Source organism: Castor canadensis, chromosome 1 (assembly GCF_047511655.1).
Source record: "Castor canadensis chromosome 1, mCasCan1.hap1v2, whole genome shotgun sequence".
NCBI lineage: Eukaryota > Metazoa > Chordata > Mammalia > Rodentia > Castoridae > Castor > Castor canadensis.
Window position 1 is genome coordinate 134,472,302 of NC_133386.1, and position 14,306 is coordinate 134,486,607.

General features: G+C 31.1%; 1 protein-coding gene and 1 long non-coding RNA gene across 2 annotated transcripts in view; one reads left to right on the forward strand and one right to left on the reverse strand.

Annotated features, from left to right (window-relative positions):
* The window catches only part of LOC141425727 (uncharacterized), a 457,749-nt gene that overhangs the window by 298,960 nt on the left and 144,483 nt on the right, over positions 1-14,306 (forward strand). The gene's annotated exons all lie outside the window — the stretch shown is intronic.
* On the reverse strand, positions 3,853-4,818 carry LOC109677126 (olfactory receptor 8K5). The gene has a single exon (XM_020153267.2). It carries the CDS (start codon positions 4,792-4,794, stop codon positions 3,853-3,855), a length of 942 nt encoding a protein of 313 aa, XP_020008856.2. The 5' UTR covers positions 4,795-4,818.

A 14,306-nucleotide genomic window follows, 5' to 3' on the forward strand; every position in this document is an offset into this window, starting at 1 on the left:
TATGCTCCTGTGTAGCACATATTTCAAAATCATCAAAACACTAACCCTGTACAAGTTGTAACTGAGAAAGACTTTTGAAGTCAATAATTCATTAGCCTTATTATCTTTTCACCTAAATTTAAGTCTTAAAAGCTAAGAGATGTAGAGAGCTATTGTAGACTGTAATTCTTCTCATTGTTATCTACTGTAACTGACTAGCTTAATGTTTTAGATATTTGCTTCCGTATTTCATTTCAACAAGTGAAGCAAAAGTGGGAATGTGTAGGAGCTAAAAAATCATCAAAAACCACTTTAAGTTTCCTTAGTTGCTATGGGATAGGAATTGCTTCCTACAAGTGGTTTATAGCATGCCTCTTTTTGCCACTAAATTTAGAAATTTCAATAATGTGATAAACAGGACTAGCCACACTGACTAGAACAACAATTATTAAAATACTCCAAATTATGCAGGCAGTATTGATTATATGTTCTGTAGGTAGAATAAAATTATTATTCCTTTTCATTCAGTTTAGCATTCATAATACTCTTCAGTACCAGGTGATTAGACATTGGAAAATATCTAAGAAAACACCAAAAAGATAGCCGGATTTTCAGATGTTAGAATTTCCAAAAAATGTAGAAACCTGGATACTGAAATACTGCAACCAAAATATGACAATACTGAGGTGTTTACACAAAGGCCAAGAAAGATTCCTTATGTCCTAATCTGTCTTCTTTTTCTCTCTGAATTTGGTAGGCACTACTAGTTAGAGAAGCTTCCCTCAGGTCACAAGATGTTTTTCTTCTGTTTTCTTCTCCTTTGGAGCATTATTATACTCATAGCACATGGGACAAGAGGACCAACTGTCAGATTCTAAGTGTGTAACAAGATCATATTTTAAAATGATGAAACTTCTTATTTCTACTTTCTCAAACAAATGTCATCTATTGCCTGAAGATGATGGAACAAAACCAATTTGATTTATTTAGTCTTTCCTAAATGCCTAGCACTGTCCTGACCTCATTACACATATGATCTTATTTAACCCTAGGGAGTTTATAAGGTAAAAACTATCATTATCCTCATTTCAATGAACAGGGAAATGAGGCAAAAAGTGTTTAAATAATTTTCTCAATATCAATGATCTAGGAAAGATGAATCCCCAAGATATAAAATTCAACTTTTACCTTCTAAACTAGGCTAATTTCAGAGAAAAAGCTTAAGAAAGCAAAGGGTATGTTTATTTGAATGTGCTTCACCGCTTTCTTTTAAACATTAATTATAACATTCATTCATACAAAAAAGTATAAAACTCGATGAAGTTTCACAGACTGATTGGTTTCATGTTAACCCAGATTAAGAAACAACATTGTCAACACTCAGAACTCTCCCCTTCCTATCTCCACCTCTCCCACATAAGTATGTCCACTTCTAGAGCAATCAATTTATTTTTGGTACTTTTTGAAATTTTTCTGTTTGGAATCATTCACTATGTATTTGTGTGTCTAGCTTTTTCCCTCAGATTTATATGGTGACATGCATTGATATTGTGTTTCCCTCTCAGTCATAAATGAGAGTCTATCTATAGAGATGCCAATGTATAAGCTTTCTATTTGTGACAACTCGGTTGCTTATGGTTTGGGAATATATAATGTACAGAAGAAGTTGACTATCCTTGTAGGTTATTTTATGGCTTTCAAAAGCTAGCAAATACTCAAAAAAGTTGAGAGTTGCTATATTATATTTATTAACTATTCTGATAGCTACATTTAAGAATCAGCTATTTAAGGCTTTTGTCTCATTTCTATTTCATTATTGTACATTAAAATTATTTTGTAGAAGTCTGTTATTTTTGCATATGAGACCTTCTTTAGATGTATAAACATATATGTGTATGCATGTGCATCAAATCTTACCACACTCTGTGTTTTACTGTTAGACTCTATCCATGGTATTTTAGGTTTAAGAAGTTACTAATTATAAGGAATTTTAAATAATTTCTTTCTCAATTATAAATTGCAACATTTTGAGGTAAAGTATTTTCTGTTGCCCATTGTCTCCTTGTCATCACTCTTTTGAATACATTATTCCACTATCTCCTGACTTACTAGATTTTGCTGAAAATATGCAAATAGCCTCATTTACCTTCTCTTGTTTGTAATATTCTTTTGTCTTACTGTTTTCAGAATTCATGTCTTTTACTTTTGACAGTGTGATTATGTGTCTTTTGAATACCTTTTACTTTGAATTTAATTGGAGACTTCTGAGCATGCTGTACCTACACTTTAAATGAAATATACATAATAGAAATATATATACTTTCCATACAACTAAAGGAAAATACACATTCTTCTCAAGCAGACAGAGAATGCTTTACAGGCTAGATCACATGATGGGACATAAAAATAAATTTTAACAATTTTAAGAAAATTAAAATCAAATTAAGTGCTGAATTTTTTTGAAAGAAATAAGCCAAAATGGCAAAACCTTCAGCTGGAATAATTATAAAAGAGTTAACATTCATATAAATAAAATAAGAACTGAAATTATAATGGATGTTTCATGTAAAAATTATTACATGGGATTATTCTGAACAAGTCTGAACTAACGAACTAAATAACCAAAAGGCTATGGATAAATTCCTAGAAATCTACTACCTGCAAAGATTAAATGAGGACTAACAACAAACCTGAAGAGATCAATAAGAAATAAAGTAGTAATTAAATAGAAACACACATAAATTACAAATAAAAATGTAGTATGAGTAGTAGTTAAAAATCTCCCAACACAGAAAAGTCCAGGGCTACACAGTATTACAACTAAAGGACTTCATTTTTCAATTAAGGAAAAATTCTAGTCTTTTTGAAACTCTTCCAAAAATACAAGCATATGGAATACTTATAAACACATTTCTTGTCCCCAAAGTCAGGCAAATACACTGCAAAAAAATATAAAGAAGGTCTAATAAGTCTGATGAATATAGCATGTAAAATTCTCAATAAAATGCTGAAAAAAAATTCAACAACACTCCAAAAGGATAATAAACCATGACCAAGTGTGATCTATCACTTGGAAGTAAAAATGTCTGACATCAAAAAGAGAAGTGAAAATGAGTATCAGCAAGGATTTGAAGAAAAGGAAACCCTTCTGCATTTTTGTAACTATTGTTGAAAACAGTATGAAGAATACTAAGGACAATACAAGTAATATTGTATTACTATATGACATGATATAGTAATCTCTCCTTTGAGTGTATTCCTTACAAAAGTGAAATAACCATCTCATCAAGATACTTTCCTCCAGTTTTTATTGCAGCATTACTTATAATAGCCAAGAGAGCAAAATAAAGTGTCAATAAGCAGATGAATTGATAACTTGCATATTCATGTACACACATGTATATAATATATAAAGAAGTGCTATTCATTTTCTAAAAAAGAAGTAGATCTTTCCATTTGTTATAATTTGTATAGTTCTAGAGGGCATTATGCTCATGTAATAAGAAACAGGAAGAAAAATCTTAATGCATTAAAGCAGAAGGTAGAATTGTGATTTTCAGAAATGAGGGAGGGGAAAGAGAATAGGATTATCTCAAAGGGTACAAAGTGGCAGTTAGATGTAATGGAGACTCTATAAATATAATGCATAGCTTGAGAAATACACAGAATTATATACTGGAAATTTGTTAAGAGAGTAGATTTCAGGTACTATTACCAAAAAAGAAAAAGAAAGAAAATAAAAAGGAAGGAAAGCTACGAGAGAAAAAAACCAAATTGTATATTATATATACATATATATATATAAACACAAGGAAATATTATACTTGATTTACCATTATTATAGTTTATTTTAACAAGAGTCCACACTGAGCACTAAATGCAAAATTTGCATTGATTCTTAAAGACCCTGTGGAAGGCATTTTTTACCTCTTTGTTCCTTAAACTATAGATCAATGGGTTAAGCATGGGAATCACTAAAGTGTGAAACACAGATGCTATTTTATCAGTCTCAAAGGAGTGAGTAGATTTGGGCTGCAAGTACATGAAGAATAGAGACCCATAGAACACCACCACCACTGTCAGATGGGAACCGCACGTGGAGAAAGCTTTTTTCCTACCTTCTGCAGAATGCATTCGACATATTGCTAACAGAATCAGAACATAAGATATGAGCACTACCAGAAGGGATGAGATCAAATTAAATCCTGAAAATAATATAATCAATAATCCTATTTCCTGAGCATTTGAGCACAGCATAGGTAACAAAGGAACATCATCACAGTAGAAATGGCTGATGACATTAAAACCACAGAAGGTCAATGTAAAAATCTTAATAGTGAACATCAGAGCCTGAAAGGCACTGTAGAGGTATGGAATGCCCACCAGCACATGACAAAGTCTCTGAGACATGATAACATTGTAGAGCAGAGGGTTACAGATGGCCACATAACGGTCATAAGCCATGGAAGATAAAATGAAAAATTCACTGATAATAAACATAAGGAAGAAAGCTAACTGTGTAGCACAAGCATAATAAGAAATGGTATTTTGATCAACAATGAAATTTACTAACATCTTAGGACAAATGACAGTGGAATTGCCAAGATCAATGAAAGCCAGATGTCTGAAAAAGAAATACATAGGTATGTATAGGTGGGAGTCCAGTTTGGTCAAAATGATCAAGCCCAGGTTGCCCAGCACTGTGATTGTGTAGATAATTAGGAAAACCCCAAAAAGTGGAAGCTGCAGCTCAGGCACCCTTGTGACTCCTACCAGAATGAATTCAGGCAGCATTGTTAAGTTCTGTTGGCTCATTTCATCCAGTTATATTTTCTGTGAAGAAATGGAGGTATTGTTTGAAGCTTTCAAGTCATCTAAAAAATTACAATGTTTGTAGACTGAATGGTTATTTTTCTTTGTAATATTTTATTGGAAAATAATTCCCATGTCTAATTTTGAAACTAAAATAATGGATATATTATTCTACTTTGAATAATAGCAATTCTTATGAAAGGCATATATCTATATACCATAGATTAAATTCTACATAGTATCAGCAATAGTTGGAGTATATCCATTCATAACAAAACCATATGATATTAATAAAGTGTTAGAATGCATTTTGTCTACATAAGACATGAGTGTTTTCATTAGGGCACTTACATTTTTTGTCTGGTAGTTCTTGAGAAATTTTGATAGTCTTAGAGACAGAGAAAGAGATTACATGAAGCTGGCAAAGTTTAAGTTTCTGAGTCTTTTTCCAAGTCCTGGGTCAGGCCTTAAAATGCACTAAAAAATAGTATATCTTTGCAAATATTGTACATGTAACATATTTGAATTGTAGTAAACTATGCCCATTTTGTCATTCTATACCATATCCATTCCATTGAACTTCAAATAAACATTGGTACATCTACATGATTAATGGGGTCAAACTAACAGTGGATTGCATCATGGACATTTATCATTGACCAATGATATCTTTTCTGGTGTAGAAATGTGTAATGAATTGTGTTTGGAATTTTATGAATACAATATTATGCTCATAAATTTGATGACGTTTATAATCAGCTGGGACTTTAGCATTATTTTCTAAATTGTATAAGAAGTCACATTTATGTCTCAATTTAAATGTATAATTTTCCTTGTCTCATTTTTTAACAGAGCCTCTCTTTACGAATAGTTTCTAGATGCCAAGACCCGGTTTCATTCCAATGACAACATCAATGCTCAGAGATTTTTATTATCCTATTTTATATATTTCCCTCTGATATGCTAGAGCTGATATGATCTATAAGGAAACAGTCTGAGAATTTTGGAGGTTATAGTTTGCTGTGAATTTGTTTCTATAATTATGAAATGGAGCGTTTATAGACTAAACTGTGATTTCAATATTTCAGTAACAAGAACTTCAGCTTCATTTAATAAATTTACATGGGAAATCAGAAAAACAAAGTGGAACTGCTTTGACTGAGGATAGTGAAGTTTTAGCCGAATCATCATAAAAACACTGCCCAACTCCAGTAAACCCCAGTTAGCACAATGAATTTCCTAATGTATTTGTGGGTGTCAGCTCTCAGTTAACTTAAGAGAAGTTTCTGCACTTGGAAGCCAGGGATCATGTGAAATTACTTACACTCAGGTGGTTATCAAAATCAAGGACAATTATTATCCACTTTCTTTTAGGAGAGAATGAAGTTTTCAAATTCCTCTCACTTTTTCTTTAGGTAAGAAGTATTTATGATTTTCCTCCCTCAATGGGATGTTCCCTGAGAAAGTAAATTGTAATTCATTCAGATTATTACACCAAAATCAAGTGAGAGAGTTAAAAATTGCCTTGACTTTGTTGCTAATTGTCTAAGACAACCTGCATATTCCCCAGTGAGAAATAAAGAGACAACTCAAGGAAAGGAGAAAACAACATAAATGATCTGTTTAACCCATGGAGACCTAAACTATTTAAAGATATTCATTCATTCAGTTACAAAGCACCAACGATTAAAGTGACAAAGTAAATATTTTGATATCTGATTTATCCCAGCAAAACTGGGAAACAATCCCAATAAAAACTGGAACTTTATCCCAATGAAACAACTACAGTCTTGATAGAATTATAGGTAACATTGTTGTTATTAAAATTGCATAGGACTTTTTAAAAAGATTATCATTCAGATAAATTATGTGGCAGGAACTAGGCTGATCCTTTAATCCATACTTGGGAGTTAGATATTGCTATTCCTATATTCAGAACACCCCAAGCTCAAATACAATTTCATTTGTGTCTATTGCCTAACAACTAAATCAAGACATAGAACTTTTTCAACAGCAAGAAAAGTTTCCCAAGGCTTTATATCTCCACACGCTATGCCACATCCATCCTAAAGAAATTTTCCTCCCACATTAATCCCCCAAACAATAATTTCCATAGTCAGGCCACCAATCCTATCCCTAGACTTTGATTTTAGAGTTATTTACTTGGTATCTTCCAATCAGGATATTATTTTTTTAATTCATTCATGTTATATATACTTTGATTCATGATATTCTATTGCATGGATATAACACAATTATCTAATCATTTTATATTGATAGTATTTGAGCTTTGAGTTAACATGAAGTCTAGTATAAAACTCCTGTACAAACATATTTATTGATATATGCATTTGTTTTTCTTGGTTATACATCTAAGAGAAGAATTACTGAATCTTATTTTTTATGAAATTCAATTTTAGAAGAAGCCATTAGCTTTCCAGACTTATAACTTCCATTGTATATTACCAATGTAATTCTGGACATTCTTTTAGTTATTTGATAGAGGAAGGGATTTTTTTTTTAAGTTTTTAAATTAGAAATGGAAGGTGATACAAGATGCTATCTCAGTGTGATTTTAGTTTTTATTTATTTGATAACTAGTGATAATAATAACTTTCCATATATTTGAACATTCATTGTTGTTATAAAATTTCTAAATGCGCATTTTAAAGAGGAATTTCCTTTTTATTTGAATTTTAAACTTTTACATGTGTTATAAATAAAACTTTTCAGATTTTCTTCTAGAAGCTTTATTATTTCATCTTTTTGTTTTTTTTTTTGTTTTATTGTTGTGCTTTATTTTGACTTTGATGTTTCTGTCTTTGACACAAGATCCTGCTCTGATACAAACAGGAAATTTGTTACTGCCAGGGGTCAAAGTAACTCTCCACCCAAGACATTCACACATGCAAAAACATATTTTAATACAGGAATGGAGCAGTTTGAAGAGCCAAGTATGCTACTATTAAAGCTTAAACCAAGTTTTCAGGATCACAAAAGTTTCCTAAGACAGAGAAGACCTTAAGAGGACTAAACACAGGCCTCTGTCCTACTTTGAGCTAAGCTCTACTTTTCCTATATAATTTGTGTAATAAGAAATTTTGAATTCTGTCATGGACATTCTTACCTTTCTCTTAATAATGTTGATTATAGTAGTCTCTTAAAATTTTATTTTAGGAGGAAATTAACATAATTTTGCTCATATTGAAAACACTTTTTCTTAGATGCTGAAACATACCACTTGATGTATTTAGCCTTTTCCAAACTGTTAGAATCTGCCTTGGATATGCTGGAGGACTCACGGTCATTGACTTGTATATTAAAAAATGCATTTTTCCTTCCCTGGCCATATCTTTTGGGTACATTCTTAATTTTCCTGTGGCTGTCATTGCACAAATTCTGTCTTCCTATTCTGTATGTCAGAAAGGGGGCTTTATATGAGATTTCCATCTGAATGTTTTGATTGGAATATTGCCTCAAAACAAAAGTTTGTTAAATTAGGAAAGTCACCTATTCCTTTAATGTAATATCTTACTCTAAATATTGCACACTTTTGTTTTGGCAGGCAGTGTATGTATTGTATTATATTTATGTATTTATTTAGCTAGTAGCTTCTATCTTTTGTGGGTTAGTGTTGAGCTAAATGAGAGTAGAAATTAGTTAATTCTTTCTTCTTTGGTGAGTTCATCTTTCTTCTACTTTCTCTCGAGAATTCGCTAGGATTGTGTTAAGTTTCGCCAGTAGAAAGTGTCAGATTATGATCATATTTCAACCTTGTTTGAAGTGATAACTTCATCACACAGATTCCTGGAAACATCATTTTCCTTGGTAGTCATTGACTTATTGAATTTCACTACAATGCATGAAGTTTTGAGATTATCCAAAGTCTCAGACTCCATGCTGATTTCTTAGTTGCTCTCTGCCTTTATTCCAGTACTCAAGTCTAAATACTCCAGGAAACATAGCCCTGCTCGTTCATATTTGTGTCCTCATCTAAACATGAATATTGACTCCTCTTTGTGCCTTACTACCAACCCATGTCAGAGAAAAGTAAAATTATTCTTTCATCACAGATCATAACCATATGGCATCTGTTGTCAAAATGTATTTTACATATCTGATTTTCATAATAGTTGATACAATTGAAAATTTCATTAAGGATATTTAGAAACTCCCTAGGAAATGTATAACCCCAATTTCAACTTATCAGTAAAATTTTAGCATTCTTTTAATTTTTTCCATGGTGATAATCCATTTTCTCCCCTGATTCACACTATCAATTTTAAAACACATTTCTTATGTTCAGAATAGATGTTTAGATGTGTAAGTACATTAATTCTCCAGTATTTCTCAAATGAATGTTCATTTCTGATTGTCCCTTTATCTTTAGTGTGACACATGTTATCTAGAGTATATTATCCATTGGCAAATATCAGTCTGATGAATATAAACTTTGCATCTAAACCAGATTTCTAAAAGGATTCCTCCAAATGCATTCAGCATGTTAAACTGAATATGTACATTATTTTTGGAATATATAGAGAACAGTGAGCAGACTGGGAAGAATAAATGTAGAAATTATTTATACAAAGCTTCAAATAACAGAGATTTTTTAACATCTCTGTTCTGACAAGATATAGATGGTTATGTTCTGAATCTCATATCTGAGTGATTCCACTGAGTGTTTTCCTTCATGATGCTCATTGGGGTCCAAATCATATAAATATTTACATGTCTACATATTGGGATTAATATGACTAGGTCTTAAACTCTATTTACCTAATACCTTGTAAATGCTATTCTTTTTCTTTCATTTTCTAACTTTGTTCTGACTACAAAATTTAATATTAATTTTCTTTTGAGAGTTTTAATTATGTATTATTTTATTGTTCAAAGTAAATATTTTAACTCTGTAGAGATACTGACATTAGAAACAGGAAGACACATAAGTTTTGTTTTCTATAATGGAGAGAAGATAAATCAACATTTATGTATAATATGTAAAAACCAAGAAAAATATAGAATGCTACCAAAGTCTGATCTCTATTTCAAATTCTAGGAGATGAAATACTAGGGATTTCACTTTCTAACATTTTAAATCATTTTATAAATCATACTGAGGTTTTTAATTCAAAGGAAAAACTAACTTTAGAAACGGTAGACAATGTGATAACTGATAATAGGTAAAAGTGCCTCATTGTGATTTTGAAGTTCTTGTTGGCTTCTTTCTTCTTTGAATTAGGCAGAAATCTTAATATATTAAGGTAACTTGTCTTTAGATTTAGTAGATAGGGTAATTGAAAAAGTGCTTCAATACTCTGAAACTTACTGAATTAAAATGCAATTTTTAAAAGAATGAGTCATCAGATAATATTACAGTAGCAAGAAAAACGTATGAGATTTTCTAGAAGTCATTCATCATACAAATTGGATGCAGGTAGGATGACAGAGTGGCTCAAGTAGTAGAACATCTGCTTAGCAAGCATGAGGCCTTGAATTCAAACCCCAGTGCCATCTAAGTAAGTAAGTAAGTAAGTAAGTAAATGAATAAATAAAATAAATTGGATTCAGACAAAAAGATAAAATTTATAAAAAACATTCCAGGTCTTAAGACTACATATTAATCAAAATGATTAAAAATCTTTATTCTGTTCTATACACCAAAAAGGTATTCACTAGAAATTAAAATGAAATGGTATAGATGCAAGCAACATAAAATAAAACAATAAATTATCAGTCATTCTGGTTATTGTTGAGTTAATTGGGTATTCATTGATTTGGATTTGGATGTAGGACAAGTTTTATTAAAGACCTATGCCAGGCTCCTTACATAGGTCTATTGATTTCATGATCATAATGATTCAGTATCTATACAGACATTAATTATTGCTTTCCAAGTGTCTATTCTTGAAGATCTGAAAAATTCACTCAAGTTTTTAAGAATGTGTATTTATAATTAGATCTCAGCATATATTTTACTTTTCACAAGTCATTAAGCATATTCTGGAAGAAATGTACCTTTGGAAATCATGGCAACTAAATGTCTACTTAACCAAGTAAAGAATACTTCGTAGGAAGTACTAACAATTCAATTACCCTAAGGTGGATAACAGTGTAAGAAATGAATCACAGAGAAATATGGCAGAACACAACCAATAGGTGTATTTTCTGAAATTTGTCTGAGTTTTCTTACATTTAAAAAAATTAAAATATTCTAATGTAGTGGAAAAATGAAACCTAGTGCTGCTACCTATAAATAAATAAATAATAAATGGAGATGGCAGATTTGACTTGGAATATTTTATATTGGTTTAGCTTAATGTGTAGCAAAGAGTTCAATAAATAGTTGATCCCTGGCCACTAACCACATGGTGTTCAAAAGAGAGCAGATATGGAAGTCCATCTACAGGCAGCATGGGGCACCTTGTCTACTGCAGTAGTGTCAGAGCATATTTCCCAGTGATAATGATGTCATCTCTAGTGCAGTATTGGAGAGGGGTGCTGGAACTCTCATAGAAGTCAGGCTGTGTGAGGGCAAACACAGTATCCATGAAGACCAGGTGGAGAATCTGATCTTCTACCTGGTGTAATGAGTCAATTGAGTCCATTCCTTCTCAGAGCATGGGCAGAGAAAGTTAAAACAAAATTTAAACAAGATCTGAAATATGATATATTGGATATATTGTAAGAACCTTTGTAAATACCACAATGTACCCCTACCAAACACAACAATAAAAAAAGCAATAAACAAGATCTACTGTCCCATAAAATAACATATAAATGGCTAGATTTCTCCTAAGCAAAAGACTAGAAATAAGCCCATATATTTTATTATTACACTTATTTGAAATGTTCAAGATGAACAAATCTGTAAATAGTGAAAACAGATCATCGGTCACATTAGACTAAAGCTGAAATTGTTAAAGGGAAGTGAGAAATAATTGCTAAATTAGCATCAGGTGGCAATATAGAGAAATAATTGCAAAATTAGCATCAGGTGGCTTCATAGAGCAATGAAATTATGTGATTATTACTCAATTATAAAACATTTCTAATTGAATGCCATATGAATTAAATCTCAATAATCCCTACAAAAACAAAATCATTTGGAGTAAAAACATCAATTTATTTCATTATTATTTGATCTGAAATCAAAATATTGATGTATAATTCACTCATCAAAAGGCAGAAAATATGTTTAGTAGGTATTACATCGCTTTATACCTAAAAAACATGAAATTCTAATGACTAATAAAACTGATAAAAATCTTTTATTAATAATACTTATGTTAATTATTTTGAAATTAAGTTCTTAAATGCCCTGTGATAACTACAGAATAATTCTATCAGTAGAGGGCCTTTTAAAATGCCAAAATTTTCTATATCACAAGAAAAACTGAAGTTTTATTTTCTCTACTCAAGAGTTGACTGATTTCTATTGCTTAATAGGAAAACCAATATTTTGTATTAGGAGTTATATAAGTAAAGGAGTAGATCTGTTTTATTATTATTTCACAAATTTATGTTATGCTTGTTAACATTTCAAGAATTTGATGCAAAATGTTTCATTTCTTATACTCAAGGAGTTTATGAAGGTAAGGCTAGTTATAAATGTAATGCAAATTTCTGCTCATGTATGACAATGTGGAAAATAGAAGAAACACCATTCTTGTGAAGAGTTTGCTCTTGTCATTCCATGGTGTGCCACTCACATGTACTGGAAGTTAGAATTTAGTCCTCTATTGTCCCCCTTCCCCATTTTTGACTGTGGAAATCTTTTTAACTCCTGGTACTGTAGTGATTTCCTCTTTGCCCAAAGAATCCAGGGATATGCTTATATGTCATTTAACTCACCTTCCCCTGCCAAGGTAATACCTTTCTCCAAATTAGAGATTACCTATAGAAACAATTTGACACTTATGAATGTAGAGATTGCTATAAACCATTAAATATTTTAATGGATCATAGATATTTATTATTCTAATAGTAATAGTAATAGTATTTAGCTTTCAAACCCAAACTCCTTAATAAATATTTATCTTCTCTTATTTCCAGAATTCTTTCAATAATAAACTACTTTAGATCAATCAATAAAGTTTATTTTATTAATGTTGATAAACATCTCTGATTTGAATATTGTTATTTTTGACCTTTTTAGTCACATGATGGATAAATTTTATTTCCTTAATCACAGCAACACCCAAATTGCTCTACATCTATGAGGGAAATGTTTTTCTCAGTGTGGGTGATATAAATGGCACACCCTAGAATAACATGATGCCCACATGTTCCAATTACATGTGCTGTTTCCTCCTTTTCTCATGTAATCATTTACAATTTTTTCATCATGCACATAGTATGTTGTTCACCAAAAACTGGTGACTGAGCTGTTGTGGTCTGTTGTTGAGTAGCTCAACAATATCAGAATCAGTACATCTGCCATTGTCTTTTTTGAATTAATGTCCCCGGTTGATGAAGTTGTAAATGATTCAAGTCTAAGGAGAATTTGATGGAGAATAAATGATGAGAAGGAACACTTAGCTTTAATATTATCCCTAGAAGGTGCTAAAGATATATCATTTAAGTTTTATATTTGTTTTTTAATTTAATTATACTTCTTACCAATTTTCTTTTTTCAAAGGAAGTAAACTTCTCAGGACAGTGATCATTGATTAAAATGAAAACATACTTGTTTTTCTTTTAAAGCATGTTCTTATTACTTAACACTAATTCTTCCTTCCATGCACACCATAATTTACTAGTAATCTTCTCAAACTAGACTTGCATCCTTGTGATGAATTTCAATTTAAGTGAAGTACACATCCAAAATATACTGATTTTTCCTTCTTTGTGAGCTGACTTATTTATTACTTAATTTTGTCCTTCTTGAACTTATTTTCTATATTTGACAAGGTTCTAGGTATTCACTACTCTATATATTTTATCTATATTTATTTATTAGTAAATAAAAATTGTACACATCAAGCAAGGTGTTCAACATGATGATTTGGTGCAATTTTTATTGTGTACAAATTAACACAGAAAAATTAATTAACATGTGCCTCACCACAAATGGTTACCTCTTTGAATGGGTGTTTATACTGTGAGGACACTTAAACTCTGCTCTCTTATATTTCAAATAATCAACACATTAATGTCACCTATAATCATCATCCTATAATTTATATTCCCTTTATTATGTGTGATTATAACTTATGAATATCCTCTTGTATATTTTAAATCATTACTACATTGCTTGTAGTACCTAAATGTAAGTGTTGTGAAAATAATAATTATAGACAATGTACTTTATTCTTTTGAATTGCATTATTTTATTGCTAATTGTTATTTTATCTCTTTTCCTGAATATTTTTTATTCATTTCCTCCACATATTTGGGGCATGGAGCACTTGGAAATGCTAGGTTTGCTCTATTATGGGCTGTAGTCACCGTGCTATATCACAGACTCCCCAGAACTTAATCATCTTATCTTCTGCCTTTTCAGCTCTTCTGAT